Source organism: Ricinus communis, chromosome 5 (assembly GCF_019578655.1).
Source record: "Ricinus communis isolate WT05 ecotype wild-type chromosome 5, ASM1957865v1, whole genome shotgun sequence".
Classification (NCBI taxonomy): Eukaryota; Viridiplantae; Streptophyta; class Magnoliopsida; order Malpighiales; family Euphorbiaceae; genus Ricinus; species Ricinus communis.
The window spans coordinates 13,398,306-13,417,710 of NC_063260.1; the positions used below are offsets into that span (position 1 = coordinate 13,398,306).

The following is a 19,405-nucleotide window of genomic DNA, read 5'->3' on the forward strand; positions in this document are numbered from 1 at the left end:
CTTGAAATACAAATTTATAAAAATAAAAATAAAAGTCAACAAATTATAGATTGAAGGTTATCATATTTGTAAAGTGTTCCCAAACATTACTTAGATTGAAATAAATGTACATTAATTTAAAAAGATTCCAGAGGCAACTTGTTTGATCTGTAGATTATTTATCAATTAACCAGAAGAATTGCAATAATGAAACCACCTATTAACATTTAAAACAAGAAAATTCAGTCTAAGAAGTTGGTATCACTAAAGAACATTCTACCATTCCAATAATTATATGTTAAGAACAAATCAACTGAACGTTACATGATCTAACAAAGGAAAAGAAAAAGATCTGTGAATACATAAATATATGAACAAATTATACAACAGAAGTTACAGGCTCCATGGTTTCGAGTTTCAGGCAGAAGCAAAACTCTGCTATTGTAACTCTCTTATATTTGTTTCGCGTAAGTTATGCACAAGCCTCACTGGATCACCATGCTAGCAAGCCTAAGTTGCTTCTCCAGCGGTAAATACTCTTTCAAAGATAAACAAGTGTGATGCATCGTATGCAAAATAAAAGTGACCAAGTTGTTTTCACTCTCGTCGACAGGTGGCACACTAGTAGAGCCATCAAGAAACACCGTGTTGGTAACCCAGCCGTATATGCGTTCTGTTGATGCATACAGATAAGAAACTACGGATTCTGCAACAACTTCCCAACTGGGTTCCATCAAAAGGGAGGTAAGAGTAACCGGTAGATCACTTAATACAGTTAATCTGTCGAGAGTCAAAAGAGGCATGTATTTGCAGCAGCTTCCAGATAGAAGACCAAGAAATTGAAGTGCCTGAGGAAAAAAAAGGAAAGAATTCTTTTCAGACATAAAGAACTGGCCATTGAGAAAAATCATGCAGATATGGGTGTTCATCGTATTACTGTAAAACAGAGAAAACAGGATCAGATGTATTCCCCGAATCTTTACTCCTGGAGTTTTTCTACACTCCATTTAAAGGAAATTAGTAAACTCTAAAACAAGGAAGCCCAAGATGGATATGGAAGTGAATCATTATCAATGCCAGAAGGAGGTTCAATCTTTGATAGACTAAAAGGAAAACTACATAAATAAGTAAAAATCAAGCAAACTGAATTGATTATATAACAAGTGATGGAAGGAAGACAAAAAATTATCTGAGTTGGTGAGAAAAATGTAGCAGTGTTCCAGAGAGATATAGTGTTTATTATAACGCCTCAGTGCAATCGATGGAAGTGAGGAACGGCCCCCTTTTATATTTGCTGGATATGTCATGGAAGTCATAAATAGCGTGGGGCAGGGTGGGATGGGATTGGGTGGGTGTGCCCGTGTGAAATAGGCCATGCAAAACCAGAGACGTGATGCCTGCATGCATGAGTAGACAGCAAAGCATTTTGTAAATATTCTCCCATCTACTATCACTGCATATTAAGGGAACATATGTCTACCGTAGAAGGATAACTGGATACACAGCTGACTTCCACTGCATCAAGAAGCCACTGTCTTTTGATACTTCCCTCAGCATATTGCAAAGCTGCTACAACTTCAACAAGCACATTCCAAATACCTGTAATTATGGCAAGTTAAAATTAGCATGAAACCAGCTATCAGTTATAAATGCTTTGGATGGGAAAGGAGGGAACTAAAAGAGGAGCAGAATCATAATGCAATTCAAATTCAATTTAACATTGTACAAATATGAAATAAGCTAACAAAGCCCGAGTACTGGTTCATATTAATCCAACACGCAGCATAGATCATGAAAAGAAACTTACCATGTGATTTAGAGTTCAATATACAAGCTTTAAGTCTTCCAAGCTCAGTGAACGGGATGATACCAATCCTTACTAACTTGGCTTTTGCAACTATCTTCTTTAGGATTTCATCCAACTGTACATCTCCTTCTACTAGATTTAACAATGGAACCTGAGAAGCACACAGTGGGAAGTGAATATACAGAGCCATCAACATAAGAGAAACAACACAAGTCCCAATCCAGAACCAGTTGGATCAGTTGTGGATTTAGACATTGATTATGGCAATTGAATATCATTTTAAGAATAAAGAGAGAAACTTCCATAATTTTATTTCTTTATAGAGTCATAAAATGTTTCATGTTCTTTCGAGAACTTTACAAGTACAAGAATTTCTTCTTTTTTTTTTTTTTGATGGAACGATGAATAGCATGTTCCTCCAAAATTTATACAGCAGGAGGCTCTGTTTGTTAATGACAGCAACCTGATGTTTATGAACTAGCAAACTGGAAAAAGAAAACAAAAGGATAACAGCAGCATATTTACCTGCAGGAAATTCAACAACCAATCTCTTCGAACCTTTGCTAAGCATTTAACTACCTCATGCCACTCTTTTACAGGGTTTACTAGATCTGATCCGAGGATGGCAGTTGATTCTGATGCTGGCAACAAATAGAACATTACTTCCATGCACTTCTCAACATTTGGCATGTACTCTAAAGAGCTGAGGGAAGCTTCATCTAGGCACTGGTAGAGACCCTTCCAGCATGACATCCTCAAGGTGCTTTTCTGATCAGAGTTATGCACTTGGTGTGAAGAATTTGAAGAAAAGAACTCAGCAATATCATCAAATAATTTCTCTAGCCTGGAACCTGAGAATATCTTTGTCAGGCCAGCCAGATGTGCTAGCAGACATGACTGCAGATTCAGCTCCAAAGTCCTGAACCTAGACAGATCAGATAGTTCATCGAGGAAAGTCAGGAGGGGATCACATTGGTGTGCATGAGCAATTGCGAATTGAACACATTCCTCTCTAAGATTTTCCCTCTTAAGAGCTAAATCCAATGTCAAGGACTCGGAAACCTGAGCCTCGAATCTCATACAGCGTCTAATTATTGATCCCCAATCCATGGTTGGTAATCTGGGAGCTGCTGAAAGGCATCTTAAAACAGTTGCCACTGTGCCAACAGGTGCCATTTTACCTCCCTGAACTCAACATCAAGAAAGATTAAAAACACCAATCGCCAGAGCATGCAACATAATACTTCACTTGTATACATGATATAAGTATACTGGGAGAAAAATTAAAAAAGAACGAAAAGAAAAGAATCCTTCAATACAGTTCAGAGAGAAATAAGTAATTAGATTAGCAAGCAAATGGGTAACTGAATTGATCCATCTAAGAAGTCACAGCATATGAGAAATTTGATATGATCTTGATCAGGAAAGTGCGATCATGAAGATAACATTGCTATAACTCTGATGTTGTTTGGTATGAACAGTAGAGCATGTCTTGACCCAAAAACAATAAGAGAATTGTTTTTCTTTTCAACCAGGTGATAAATATTCAATCATGCATCACAAGCTAGGAGAAGAAGAAGCATGCACTAATGTGAATGAGAGAACTTTTTAACACTCATCAGAGAGAGCAATTAAGGGAGGCCAGAAAGCATGGAAAATATAGAAAGACATGTATGTTATTTTCCTCTTGTTTGGATATGAGGACAACATGAACAAAAATAAATTTTATTTCTCTAATTTGAGATATTATTTTCCTCTTCTTCCCAAACAAGGGGAAATCATTTTCTGCTTCTATTATCCTGGTTTACTTCCTTATTTTCCTTCTTTCCTAATAAGGGTAAAACCATTTGCTGAAAAATTAAAGATCAGTGGTGTGAAAGACCATTTGAAATGAACTTAATAAAAATGCAGGTCTGGAACTTTTTGATCTAGGATATTAATTTTTTTTAATTTTTTTATTAAACTGTTTTTTTCAAATATGTTTTTGGAGAAAAAACATCAAATTTACCTGCTTTTCTCCAAAAGCAGTTCTCAAGTCTCAAAAAATAAAGATAAGTCATTAAATAAAATAAAATTGGAAAAGTGTTTTTCCAACCTCCATGCCACACAGCTGATGTCTTTTAGCCTCGTGCTGAGGAGAGATGAGAAAAGGCCGCTTACATCCAAATATTGTCACACATTATATACATTGAATTCAACATGAATTTTTCTCCCGTTAGTATGCATACATGCAGAATGTCTATTAATGAAATTCCATTATCAATGGGGAGAGAAGCATAAAGGTACTTGCCAAAAAGAGATAGAAGAATCAACAATATATTTGCAGAAAATGCAGACACGGATATGCATATATGCACACACTTAAATGACTATCTACATGACCATGCAGCCGTGCCTTCATTTTTGGCATATATGTCCAGATTTACTGTATACTGATTTATAGACTACAAGCAAAATCATTCATGGGAAAGTAGAGGAGACAGAGGGGAAACCACCTTGTATATCTTCAGATAATGGCAGTTAAAAAGAAGCAAAAGAACTACAGATAAGCATTATATAAGGTGTCAACAAAGATTTGATAACAAGGGACCTACCAAAGAATAATTCAGATGATTTAGCCACAAAGATAGCTTCATAACTAAACTGTCCTCAGAAAAATTGTGAGAGACCATTTTGGATTCTGCACCACCAGTTTGAACATTATTATTGACATATGGAAGTTCCTTGGACCACAAAAGATTTCGGAGAAATGAAACTGCCCAAGATGCATTTTGTTTCATTTGAAGATCACCAGAATTTTGGGCAACAAGAAATATTTCTTGAATTAATGTCGTCAAATGTGATTCACAATTAGGGCTTGAAAGTAAAGGACCCAAAATATAAGAAGATTCCTGCCAAGCAAATGGAAAAACTGTTACACAATGAAGCCACACATCCTTACTCTTCCAAAGCAATCAAAGTATATATGACCATACCTTCTGTTCGTAACCAGTCTTCACTGAAGATGAGAAACGATGGCCATGAAACAAAATTCCTGCACTGGCTCCCATAGCATTAACTACCCCAAGCATCCCACCCAAATGGACAAATGCAGGGTAAGGATTAGAGTAGCATTTTCTGAACAAATCCAGTAAATCCTTTATATGCTCGAATTCAATGGGGTGTACAGCTTCATTCAAAATGCAGGCAAGAAGGTTTCCTGCTCCGATGCATGATGCCGTCAATAAACTCTGATGAAAAGTGCCAGACTTTTTCACAGAAACTAACTCAGATATGAGATCAATATAGACATTGACTAGACGATCCAGCTCATTATCATCCATCATTTCCACTCTCCGGCAGAAAGCCACAATGATAGGAAGTACAAGACATGAACCTACTGATAAAACTTTGTCTACTCCTTCATTGGAAAAATCAGAGTTAATTGCTAAAGAGTCCACATGTGGAATCCACGATATAATCAAGTCTTTTACTTTAAGCATGGAATCATGTGCCCCAACTCTGTACATTGCACCAATAGAGTTCCCCAAGCCAATGACAATACCAGCAACACCCCAGATATCTTCCTCCAAGTCATCACACTTCTCAAGCAACAGTTCAGAAGTCATACTGATTTCGGAATCATCAGTGCCCTGAGGAAAATATACAGACAGACCTTTTAGAATGTCATCTGAAGCTTGACTGAGCTGACTTGTCATCAGAAGTAACGTCCTAACTATCTTCCCCAGTAATTCAACCTCCTGGATCTTGTATGTTTCTCTTTCCAAGTCAATGTTATCAACAGCTTCAACCCTGGTAAGGAGATCTTGGCATGAGCAGCCTAAGCCCACTCCACATGCCCCTTTGACAAGGGTGCTTTTGCTGCTACACAAAACCTAAAAGCACAAATGCTCAATTAAATTAATCAACACCCAGAAGACAATGAGTTGATACCTCATCTGATTCCACCCAAATAAAAAATGAATACAAACTCTCCCATTCTCAAAGCTCTCTCTACAATGATTGATACAAAATATTTGATTATGGTAGTGAACCAGAGATCTCCATACCTTAAGAAGTCCAGTGATATTTTGAAATTTCTGCTTGTGATCAGTTATATGCAAGCAACTTGAGATGAATCCAAGAGATATAGCAGCTGACCATTGGCGGTGTTCATGTTCATCCTGGAACAACCAATTTAACAGAAACTTCGAAGCAGTTGATTTAATAGTATGAGCAGACGGAGGCAATACCTGATGATATCCAGCAAAGCCAAAAATTGGATTAAGGAAATATGCCACTCATGATATCTAGTTCATTAAACAAACAAATTGCTGGATTGACAGTTCATAGATTTTACTCAAAAGATCCCCAATATTGAAGAGTTAGAGGGGCCACATACCAACAAATATAAACAATTGCTAGTGATACTTGGTATTCTACATAATATGAATATGGCATTCAGAAAACAAACACTGTATAATTTTAATTTATATTGAAAAATAATTGATAAGTTATCATCTTTTGAGATAACAAGTTCACACTTATTTGGCGGAAGATTTTTAATTTGTAATGCATGATATAAATTTGTTAATTAAATTATTTTGGGTATTTCTAAATCATAAACTAACAACCACATTATTGTCTGAGTAGTCTATATCCATATTCTTTTAAGGTTGTTAAGACAGTATTTCATTTATTTTGTTTGTCTTCTAAGAAGTTCCAACCAAATTTCCATAAACAGAAAAATCAACAAATATATGAAGAAGAGTTGAAATTGTAAAACCAGTAACTTCCTTTCTTTTTCTAGTGTTTCAACTTGATCCACTTCTTTTAAAAGGCTCTCACAGTGTGCAAAGTTTCTTGCATTTGTAGATTTTGGAAGAGTGAAATGCATTGTTCACTTGTAAGTGCCCGACTGTGGATTGTGGTGAGTTGTTATTGATAAATGGGCTCAGATAATAAGAGGGTGTCTAATCCACTTATATATATATATCATAAGAGCCCAATAGCTTAGCAATGTGGGACAAGTATAACACCCTCCCTCACGCTTAGTGTGACATGAAAATGGCAGCAAACTCATTATCACAGACAAAAGCCTGGGTACGATACTATGATGAATGTGCTTGAGTAGAACTTATTTCCAAAAGCTAGCTCAAAGGAAGAAGATCCCCAATCCAAATATACACACAATAGCAGCCCAATAATTTAATGATGTGGGATAAATACAAATTCTAAAGGTTGTGATCCTAGTTGGCAAGGCATAGGACTTGGATCCCACATTGGAAGTATAGGATTTCAATGAAGAATTTATATGGACTTGGGTTCTCCCACCTCAATGGCTAGCTTTTGAGGTGTGGGTCTCCCAAGGTTCATAACAACTGATATTAGAGTCATCCATTATGCCTCTCAATTGCAAACAATACTGACACCAGTATTGCAATGTTCGCCTAGGGCTAGAGTGGTGACGCTAGAACTTGAAGGAGGCTATTCCATTACTTTAAGAGATTGAATCACAATAAAACAACATCATCACCGTACATGTTCACCCTCTGACTCGCTAACTTTAGCTCAATACAAAAGAACCCAGTAACCACAAAATGCTACCAGACATCACTTTGCCAATATCCCACAAGAAAAGTTCACACTAACATAGATTTTGTCCTTAAATTAATATTCTTGTTTTTCTTTAAGAGCTTACATGTGTGGAATTTTTTGAAAAGACTATGGCCAAGTATACAATTGTGTCACAGTGTCACTTCTTTAAAAATGCATAAATTCCATACAAGTGTCATACATTCTAGGTGATAACATGCCACTAAAATACTACCTTCCTAATGCAATGTGAACCATCATGCAAATTGTAGCATTAGCTCTATTACATAGAAAAACTATAATCTCACTTGATAACTATTATTGCATCAATAGCACAACATTCCATGTCAGAAAAGTATTAAAGTAAATGTCTGTATGACTTTTCTACAGTCCTAAGGGTATGAATTCCTGGGAATTCTACAACTATATGAAATCTCTTACCAAACAGAGTGCACCAACAGCTAGTGCAATATTTTCAGCAGATCTCGGGATAGATTCTTCAGCAAGCCGCATCATACCCTGTGTGATAAAATTAGTTGGTGCAATTAACCACAAGAAACATGCAGTACTTTATAAGTAATAGAAAATATTAATGAACCTTGAGGATTTTGTTAGCAGCTTTAGAAGTTTTATCTAATGTGCCAGCTGCTGCTTTTGCATCAAGCACTAAGATATTAGCTCTCATCCAACGTCGCATGAAGGATTTCCATGATTGGAAAGAAAGAAGAGCAACAAAAATATTTCTTGAGAGATGAAGAGAAGAAGCTATTTCCACTAGTGCATTCTCATATGCAGCATGGATATCTGGAGGTCCCTGGACAGCAGGTAATGTGGATAAAAAATCATGGTATATTCTTAAAAAGAAAAATAACAAACTATGATTATCTTACTCTCAAGATCCCTAGGCTGTTAGGGGTAAAGGAAAGGCATAACAGGGCTGCACCAGGTGACTGCCCAGCATTATTTTTCTTTCCTGCACAGTTTAATGCTCGATTGATTAACTGGACAGTAACACAATACACAAAATATGCGGTTTAACAAATCACGCCTCAGATTTAAAATGCCTATATTCATCAAAGAAAACAGTATACATCTCGAAGAGTATCCAATACACTTAGGTCCCTGTTGTTTCAACTTTAGTAATTATAGTTCTTATACCAATATAAGTAGAAAAGATTAGAGTACGGAGGATCAGAGTACCCTATAATATAAGTTATATCACAATTTCGGGACTTGAGTGCAATAAGATTTTAAATTCCAAGTACTAAAATGTTATCCAATTATAAACATAGGATGAAAATGTGATGATTTATATCTTTTTATAATCAATGACCATACTGTAGTCTTATTAATGACTAAAATGAGCAACTTCATAATAACAGGGACTAAAGAGTTTTTCTTTTGATAAATTTAAGGGGTACGTTTGTAATTAACCCATTCTTTCGACCCAGCTTCCAGTCATTCTGCATAAAGCTGCTGAAAAGTTAACAATGTTCTGATGAAACTTGCTAATCATGGTAACAGAAAAAAACCATTGTTTATTTTCAAACTACCGCCATCTTAGCGTACCTGAAGGGAAGAGAACCTGAGGCAATACATCCAGCAATTTCTCAATCTTGCTTCCTGTGGTCTTTTTCTCCTTCGCCAATCTTCGTCTATTCCTGGAGTAATTAGAACCTCTGTATCAGTGCTCAATGTTATAACTCAGCATCTGAAGCAAAAAATATACATAAAAGAAATTTTCTACATGTGTTCATGTGTTATGATCTTGACTTGAAATCCTTCCATCGCCTTGAGTACATCATTATCCGTCTCAGACAGAAGCAAATCTGTGTTCTTTCTCTTGAAATCCAGAATTCCTTTTTCTAAATGTGAGACCTAGTATGACATTATATAAATAACATAGATAAAATTCTTGGATAACCATGTCAAAAAGAAATGAAAATGCAGAAATATTGAATATCTTTCTGTCAAACTTGTGAGAAAGGCAAAGTAATCGAAATAAGGAAAAGTATTAAAAAGAAATATATTCCAACATCTCGCAAACTTTACTTCATATTGGGACAAGGCCTGAAACGCATAGGCCCTTGCCTTTGCCCATTGCACCACGTCATTACCATGCTTGGAAGCACCAACATGCCACAGAATTTGCAAAACATTCCTTGAAGCTTCTGGGTATGCTTCAGCATCCATTGCACCCCATCTCAAAAGCATGCATATGCTATTATGAGCAGAGACCATGCAGTATATCTAATTAGCAATTTCTTTGGATTGAAATAAAAGGTGCATAAATTGGTAGAAGCACGTTCAAACTCGAGCTAGCTTCAACACTCAAATGAAAAGGAAAAGAGAGATTTCAGCAGAAGCTCTGCAACAACTAAGAAACACATTGTCCCCAAAGGAAACTTAAAATAACATATTATCCCAGCCCTAACGGATCACAACCAGGATTCTTTTCTGTTCACTTTATTTTCTGGAAAAGAGGATGTAGTTCTTGGCCTACAAAATTCCAGGCAATCTATAAAGCTAGCCTAGCCCTCACTTCTGTTTGATTGGACAAGCATTGATCACACAATCAGTAATGTCTAACTGAGGCTGCAGATTTAAGTATCAGTTGATACTAAGATGCACTTACCTTTGTGCAAGAACTGGGTCCGAGGAGTAGCCTAGCACATACTTCGCAATAACATCCCAGGCAGTGTAAAAATCTAAATTGATAAAACAAATTGACTACGATTTCAGAAATTAAGTAACTATTATAGAAAAAAGGTTCTATTTGTGACTTCACAAACGTACATAAACACGCAACTATTTTTTTGACAGACAATTGAAAAGATTACCAAGTCCAATCTATATTTGAGATCTAAACAGGAAATTAAAGTAGTTTCAGTTTAGAGCATAATGAAATATACCAATGACATCAGCTTCACAAAGATAGGCCAGGCTTTGTAAACCAAAAGATCGAATAATAGGATCTTGGCTCTCAATGCAAGCCTGTTATGAGCAATTGTAAGAAATTATGAGAGAGGGAAAGAGAGAGCTTAAACCTACATGTATAAGACTTCGCCAAAATTTTTATAAAAATGATAATAATAATAATAAATAAGCTATAATATTATCCGTACCGAAACAGACAAGATAATGTCCACACCCCTATCGGGATTTTTTCTGCAAACATCTCGGATGGAAGTAGCCAGACCTATACAGATAGTTCTCTCAGACTTGAATTCAGTGAACCCCTCTGGAAGTAAAACTGCCTAGAAACCAAAGCAAACTATGAATGGTACAGGGTTTACAACAATAAGGTGGGGAAGGGGAGAAGCTCAACGAAGAATACAAGTAGTTTAGTAGGGTTGGCATCATCATGTGACCCCTACATTGTTAAATATTTGGGCAGAAATCAAATATAGATAACTACGTTTCCAGCAATATAATGTTCCCAGATCAATCCTGATACTTCTTTACCAACATAAGGCTCCAGCAAGTAACCAAATTTATCCTTCTACTTTTATGTTCAAGGGAGACAAGGAGGAGGAGGAAGTAGGAGTTTGAAACATTCTTACTTGTAACTGTATCAGATAATCTTTGATACAATCAAAATTCAAAAACTTCTTCAGAAAAATAAAGGTAATCAACAGAAAAGGGCCAGGTTGTCAATACCAAACCGGGCTTGATTTAACAAGGATCAAATACAATTTGCTTTATATTGGACTATTCTTCTTATTGGTTCATCAAAGCCAAAAAAGAGAGGAAAAGAAAAGGAGAAAACTATAAACATGTATTCACACTTTAATATACTTACATAAAGCAGTTCATTTACAGAGATAAGTTGCAGCCAAGTATGGGTGTACATCAGTTAGTAAAGGTTAATATGCCAAACCAAACCAAATATATTGGTTTGAAGGAATGCGAAATTGAAACGGACCCAACATATGTTGAAACTGTATAAATCCGTTTAACTAAATTTTTGTCGGTTCACTTTTAAACCGCTAACACCACTTAGTATTGTACGCTAAATTTTTTTAAAATAAGCCTTAATTGACAAGAAATTTTACTACCTTTATCAAATTAAGTAAACTAAAATAGAAAAAAAAAAAATCTCCAACAATTAATGATAAATACATACACATATATCTTAATTTTAGAAGCTAACATAATTAAAAGTCAAGAAAGAATTGATATCTCAAAATCCAAATAAGAAATTTATATTTCTTAGTCTAATTCTCAAAGGGAAAAAATTATAAATAAATAATCAAACAAATATATGTCTAATCGGTTTGGGTCGGTTCACTTCAGTTTTTAGATTTTAAAACAACACTCAAACCAAACTTTGTTGGTTTAACAATTCTTCAAGCCAAAACAAACCAACAGTTTAAATATATACATAAGATAAATAAATAAAGAAATACTGACTCTGAATTGGGTTGGGGTTGTTTCATTGGCTTCATTGGATTTTTATTCACCCCCTAATACAAAGTCTATAGATTGTGCTAGGTGTAATTCGCTCGTGCTTTTGAAAATTGCCATTAATGTTGAGATCATAGGCTAAGTTAAGTTGAACTCTTTAACTTTCCACAACTGAAATGATTAGTACAATATGTGTGCAGTGCTAAAGCTGAAAGATTACATGTTCAAACTCTAGTGTATCACATTGGGGTTGCATGTTATGCACTCCTTTATGGATCATTCTTATCAAAGACGTGACAAGTAGTTAGAATTAGATGGCTTAGATTTGTTTTATTATTTTTGTTTTATTGTTATCTCTTAGTTAGGAGTCTCCTCGATTTACAGGCACTTAAATTGTAGGTTCCTATGTTAATAAGAAGACTAGTCCTATTTAAAGGACTCTGAAATTGAATAAAAGAAAAAGGCCAAATTTTAATCACAATTATTGAGATTGGAGCTCTCTCTAAGGAGGTCCAAGGTGTCAAACTCCACTTAATGAGTTTGAAAATAATTCACCATAGGTCGAGGAAAGAATCACAGTAAAGGGAAGAAGCAGCTCTTAGAATCAGATTTCTCGGTAAATCGTCCAGTGACAAGATCATTGGCTAAGAGGGGTAACATTGCATATCTCAAATTTACTGTGCACTGCATTGTATTTTCCACAGGTTTGCATCAAATTTCCTATATGAGTTTTAAAAATTGGAGGATGTTACATTTAATCACAACACCAACAAGCCAAAGAGGATCTTACCTGCAGACTGCTAAATGCACGGTCATTAATTGCCCAGGTCTGACAAAGCAAACGAGCACCTGTGGCATACAGCACTCTGATGCCAGAAAAATTACAGCAACAGAGAAAAGGCATAAATAAGAAAAAGGAATGTAGATTAGTTGTTGATGCAACGAATTCTACTAATCCTAGTTATACAAATCATAAAGGGCACAAGTATAGGTAGCTAAGATTATTTAAGATGCAAACTGAATATACTAGGACCATGAGATTAATAAACAGCCATATATTACACAAAGATATTGATCTAAACACCAGACAAACTGAATATACTTGGACCATGAGATCAATAAACAGCCATAGATAGAATATTACACAAAGATATTGATCTAAACACCAGACACAAAACAACCAGAAATGGGCAGCAAGTGCAGTTCAGATAAATAAGGTTAGTTTCCATTCAAAATTTTACAAGCATCAAATACAGATTGTTAGACAGAAAGTGTGGAAGAAACCACTTCAGAAGGAACATGAGGGTATGAGAAATCTCATGCAGATGCCTTGAGTAGCCAAAATCAACAATAGGCGGCACAAAGAAACCAAAATATGTAAGGCAAGCAAGCAAGAAGTTGATAATAATGTAGGAGATCTTAACAGATGTTTCACCTACCAATTACCTTTTGGAGGCAGTAGAAAAATTGAAGTATCTAATATAATCACATGGACCCTATTGTATATGAGCGGCAATTGAATTGGGTGATTGGTTGGTATAACATTAGAATGGTATTACCAAAACTATTGTGGAATGGTTGGTCCAGAGGAAACTGTTCTGTCCCTCAATTAACCCTTATTTCTCATTAAGAAAGAAAATTACAAACGGTGCATAAGATCTCTTTTTATCAAATGAGACCTATTTTAATCATCCTCAAACACATTTCACCCTTTAAAGCATGGCTGTGATCAATATACTATGCCATTAAGAAGGCTCGCTAAAATGCTGTAAAATAAAATGCAATGCAGAAGGCATAAATTTTAGAATATAGTAACAAATTAGAACTTGTAGAGGGTACACACCGTTTTCCATCCTTTTGAAGCATTGGCAGAATAGTCTGAATTACAAGCGGTATCATCACAAAATGTGAAGCCAGTGATGGAAGCATTGACAGCAGTTTTGGCTGGAGAACAAGTCTTATACTTAGAACAAAATACTCATAGACAAAAGACATAAAAGGAAAAGTGTGATAGCATCTAGCATGAATTGATAGACTCACCAATATTTCTTGGTTTTTAGCATCGTTTCTGGTGAAAATGTTACTGTAAAATAGAACGGCTAGTAACAATGGAACTCCCTGCTTAGGATCCATGATGCCAATAGTAGCCAACAAATCTACAGCAATGTACCCGAGTGACTGATGCATCACCAAAACCCCAGTAATTGCACTGAGCAATCGGGGAATTTCTACGAGGTAGATAGTTGGGATAAATTTATTTTAGCAAGACAACCTCCATCACGAGTCCTTGTTATAAAAAGAAAGAAAGAAATCAACATGATCTATGAGCTCTAAGATCTTTACCCGTTAAAAAAGTTTCTTCAGTCTGGGAGACTGGAAATGATGATTTTCGTCTGTCAATGATCCGCATAGAGTATTCTCTTAATTGAGAAGCCCAAAACTTCGCTTGATCATGCATTCCTTTGTCATCACTAGAAGCAAAATTTACAAAGAAGGAAGTTGACGGTGAAAATTGGTCCTGGAAAACAGCACACATAAAAATCTTAAAGAAAAACTCAACCATCATATATTAGCACAAGCTACAATTTCGTTTTCCTTTTCTCGGTCTTTTCTTTTTTCTGTTTGTTGATAAGTAAAAAAAGGTTTCACTTTCATTTTAATCACCTCAACCAACTCAACTAAGCCCTAATCCCAATTAAATGGAATTGGCTCCATGAATCTTAGAGCGCATGCAATCAGATGCTACAATGAAATTTTAGTACCAGCACGTAAATACATCGGATTTTTCTATTCGTGGTGGTATACTAATAAAAACTGAAGAAGGAAAACCTCATCTGATACTAGAGTTGCAGTCAATTAAGAATCAGAGCAATAAGCATAAAGTCCGCTAAGAGCAACATTTCCATCTTACTTTATATATTTTATTTTTGTTTTAGATGCAGTATGAAGAGAGTAAAGAAAGCATAGACTACACCGAAGAACTAAATTATTAGAAAACCTTCAGTAACATTAAAGATTGAACACTAATAAACCTGAAACCAGAGCTGCTGCAACAATCTATAGACAATAGACCCAGGTGAGCTGATAGATGGAAACTGTCCTTCTGTAACTAGTTCAATCCTTGATGCTCTGAACAGTTTCACTAGAAGTTTTTCTAACATGATAAGCAAATCAGCTGCTGCTCCTTTCATAGATCTGGACGTTGAGGACATGAGATTGATGACAGGGAACGTGAACAAGACCTCTTCACTCAATGCACATGTGGCTCTATCAAATGCACATTCTGTGAAATAAATAAATTGCCATATAATTTCATCAGGGTTCAGTATATGAACAAAAACAACGGGACACACAGGGAAGAAAAACAATACAGGATTAAATGAGACAGCTTGTTCATCTTAAACAATGTCATCAAATGAAAATCATTATTACAAATCGAAAAAACAAAATCAAGTGGAAGAATGCATAAATAAAGCAAATACAAAAATTTTGCTAGCATTATTTTATAGAAATTGCTGGCAAAATAATGATGGAGGAAGTCATGTCTTACAATGACTTTTGAAGGCCTACTTGCTTAAAAGGCATATAAAAGGAAACTGAACAAACAATGATAGAAAATTAACATTCATGATCAAATTCTATTAATCATATAGCTTAACAAAAGAGGTGATGTTACTGATGCATTTGTTATAAGGTAGCATGTCGCAAACCTGAGTAGGATGAGATTGAATAAACATACCATTTTCACCTTTCCACTTTACGAGGAAGATGACAAGTTTTAACAAAGAGAGTTGTTCGTGTTCAAGCTCAGATTGAATAAGAATAGCAAATGAGGACAGAATTACTGATGATAATTCAGGTATATAACACAAACTAAGATCTTTTTGAATGACAATCAATCGCTTCACTAGTTCAACAATTGGCTCAGCACCACCAGAACGCCCATGAACATGCGTTAATAGAGAAAGAATAGTCTCTGACAGTTCCACACCAAACAGTTGAGCCTTGGTAACCAGCTGTTAACATCAGAAGAAACGAACTACAGCAGATTAATCAATTTAAATTTTCAAGTATTTCAACTAAGGGATGATGGTTCAAATTCAAATTCTCATTAGCAGTAACTAGTAAGGGATGTTCAATCAAAACTGCCTTAAACTAGAGGTATAATAACATACCAAACCAGTTTGAACCAGGGATCTTAGAACCACCGTATACGCATCAACAACACATTCCAAGAAATAGTAACAGTCCCTAAGTTCCTGCATTTTACCAAGAAATGAGAACTCAACAACCACATGATTGCATAGAAGCCAAAAAGAATAACCATAAACAAATGACTTTGAACATCATAAGAGGCTGCGCTTCCGCAATAAAATTTATATTTAAAACAAAATTCTGTAAACGAGTATACCAACATCTGAGTTCTTGTGTGGTAAATACTTAAGGCAGCCCATCAGCAGCTTAAGAACAGGCAATGCCTCTTCAGGGAGAGAACAACAAAATGATGCCATTGATGGTATTAACTGTCTTGCAAACAAAGAGGATGTAGAGTTCGAAAAGGGTATACTTAGAATTGAAAAAACTGCCAAGGGCTTCAAGAATTCACAAACTTTCACCATTCCCAGCCGCATATTCTTTGCCATAAACAGTAAAACTTGCTGTACCAATTCAGTCTGAACCTCAGTTCTGCACAATAATATCTGCAATCAAAAACCATCTTAGCATCAGACCTCAATTTCTTCAATGATGAACTTAATCATAGTGTTTGGAAAGTCTAAAAATGTGAGACCTCACTTAAATGAATTTGATTCAGTCAATTCTCCAATCCTTTCAACTTGGAAAAAGAAAAAAGGAGAATCTAAAAGAAAAAGAAAAATCATGCTAAAACGGACCTGATTTCGTGAGAAATCAATTGAATTGAATTCTTGCAAATGGTTTATTCCAAATAATGCATTAACTTCCACATTCTCATAGTGCTTGGAAAGTGTACAAATGCAAGAATTCAATTCAATTTTCTTAAGAAAAAAATAAATAATGATATTTTAAAAGAAATGAAATCATGACCAAAATGGCATGATTTTGCAATAATTCAATTGAATCAAATTGTTGCATATGATTGATTCCAAACAATGCCTAAGAAATGAAACAGCATATTAGCGGATACAATTTCAGAAACAATTCCCATAAAAATGTTATGCTAATTGAAATGCAATCCAATTGACTTCACTAACTCTAACAAACGGGTGATTTTCCGGGGAACCAAACCGCCACGACCCATGGTTCCTATTAAAGCCGACCCGAATAAGAAATCCGAGTCCTTTAACAAATAAACTAACAAACTTCTCGTCTGTGCCTTCGAGTGCGGACTGGAGCTCCAATAACCCGCGAGATATATCTAATGTAGAGTCGGAGACGAGGCGACATAGCTCCCGAACCGTTTGATCGACGACGGCAGGAGATGAGGAATGGAGACACTGAGAGATTGCATCTCTTCCAGGATCAGAGTCCGGGTCCAGATATTTCGGGGCGGACCGGAGCTTCGAGAATATTGAAATTACCGCGAATTTTTGAATCGACGGTTGTGGTACCCGGGTCTTTTCGAGCAGAGGAGTGTAAGAGTCCATTGCTGTGCTATGAGTGTGAGAGAGAACACGAGCAAGGAGTAAGGGGTTTGGTTCGGTTTTGGGGGGTATATATGATGGTCTAAAAATAATTCAAATTGAACAAAACTGAAAGTAGAATCTGAAACTCAAAGTCACTTCAAAAATTTGAACTTAAAACTCAGATTTATTAAGCTCGATTGAGTTTACAAGCTACTCGCATGGAACACAGTGACATTCGACTTTGGCTCAATTCATATTCAAACTTAATTCGATTAGAGTCGAGTCTAATCCAAATATTTTACAAATCAAGTTCAACTCACACCTCAGTTATACTGTTATGTAATGTGAACAAAATACATGGGCAAATCGTGTTTTGGGGTCTTTTCTGTTCTTCATTAAGCCAAGATGCAATTAAATCCCTAAACTTTAAAGTAATTCAATCATACTTTTAAATATTAAAAATTATAAAATTATATTCACAGATTTGACTCTTTTTCTTAACTAATAATTATATTCATAGAATTCACTCCTTTTTTTTTAATTATTTAGTCTTTTTTAATTTTATATATTGTATGTAAATATTAACTATTTGACTCGTTATTATTTAAAATAATAAAATAATATATTTTAAAATTAAATTACAAATATCTTCAATATTAAAATTTATATTACATTACAATCATTTACAATTTAGCTAATTTATAACTTATAAAATTTATAGGAAATTATCCTTTGCTCTTAAACTATCGATGCTTTGAATTAATATAAGCTCAATTTATTTACAAAAATGTAATATATAAATACAATTCTAAAAGTTAAAAAATAAATATTTATAATTATTTAAATAAATTATAAAAAAGTTTAAATAATCTAAAAAGAGAATATTGCCAGAGCAAAAAAAAGTATTATGAAAGATGCATAAACATTGAACGATAGGACATCTGCAATTTTTTCTTTTGTAGTCGAAAGTTTCAATTACTATGTCATTCATTCTCTCTTTTAAAGGGAAGATAAAATTACAAACTGAGATGCAGTGGAAATCTTATTCATACGAATTGAATATTTGCCTTGACCGAATAATAATAAAATTATAAAATTAATACAATTTAAATAAAATTACTAAATAATACAAAATTTAGAATTTTATTAAATAATTAGGTCTTTCAAATCACTATAACGTTAACTTTTTAACTAATTTATCTCAAATATTTTACCAATATAACCATCCATCCAAGTTGGATAGAAAACACGGTTTTTGTCAAACAAACAAAGAAACATTTTATTAAATTATTTTGCTTATTTTATGTAATAATTTGAGCATGTAACAAATTTGAAATGAAAAAACTTAAAAAAAAAGGTCAAATATTAATATAATTTTCCTATGGCTTAATCTTTTGATATAGACAGTTTTATAGTTTATACTTATAACTTTTACTATCATAAGAATTAAATTATTAATAATTTACATTAAAATTTAATAATATCATTAATTTAATAGTCATGACTTATTTATTCAATGTCAATTGCTAGTGATTCCACAACGATTCAATTACTTGTTAACTTAGTTTTAACATAAAAAATACTAGTTATGACAATTTTTATCACTGTTTGATTTTTCTTTAATTATAGTTAACTCCGACAAATTTTGAATAATCTAATAAAACTAAAAAAATTCTATTTTTTATCATCTATATGGTAATACTACAGTGAACATACTTTATTTAAAATATAACGTCGTATTAATGATTGTGTGCTAATGGTGGAATTCTTGAGGTGATTAAACTACATGGTTAAATTTTATATATTTTTTTTATATTTTTATTAATACAGAAACTTTTTTTAAAAATGTGTCTAATTCATTCTCCAAAATATGCCGTGTAATTGACCACAAGGGTAAATGTTCGGAGTAAAACAACCAACAAGTTAATATTAGGTAGTTTGAATCTCTTTAGAAAGTTCAGGGGGTAAATTGCTACTTAAGCGCAAAGTAAACGGCGTCGTTTCTATAAAATCAAACAGCAGCAGCTTGCTCTTT

The 19,405-nt window shown here is 34.5% G+C and overlaps 1 protein-coding gene across 3 annotated transcripts; it reads right to left on the minus strand.

Moving 5' to 3' along the window:
• Positions 1-238: 238 nt before the first annotated feature.
• On the minus strand, positions 239-17,712 carry LOC8281780 (protein RST1). Of its 3 annotated transcripts, none has more exons than XM_015720692.3 (25): positions 16,999-17,710; positions 16,183-16,467; positions 15,943-16,026; positions 15,507-15,783; positions 14,800-15,050; positions 14,111-14,285; positions 13,808-13,995; positions 13,611-13,711; positions 12,558-12,633; positions 10,486-10,617; positions 10,273-10,354; positions 9,996-10,068; positions 9,413-9,581; positions 9,108-9,238; positions 8,930-9,021; positions 8,251-8,333; positions 7,959-8,174; positions 7,802-7,879; positions 5,836-6,018; positions 4,762-5,661; positions 4,381-4,677; positions 2,312-2,971; positions 1,787-1,937; positions 1,460-1,578; positions 239-827 (listed from the first exon to the last, which is right to left on the minus strand). In XM_015720692.3, the coding sequence occupies exons 1-25, from the start codon at positions 17,389-17,391 to the stop codon at positions 465-467; spliced, it is 5,559 nt and encodes a 1,852-aa protein (XP_015576178.1). In that variant the 5' UTR covers positions 17,392-17,710; the 3' UTR covers positions 239-464. The 3 variants fall into 3 exon arrangements, with proteins under 3 accessions (XP_015576178.1, XP_015576181.1, XP_015576179.1); XM_015720693.3 differs by lacking the exon at positions 239-827 and adding an exon at positions 1,028-1,376 and having other exon boundaries at positions 16,999-17,712; XM_015720695.2 differs by lacking the exon at positions 16,999-17,710 and having other exon boundaries at positions 16,179-16,320.
• Positions 17,713-19,405: the final 1,693 nt, after the last annotated feature.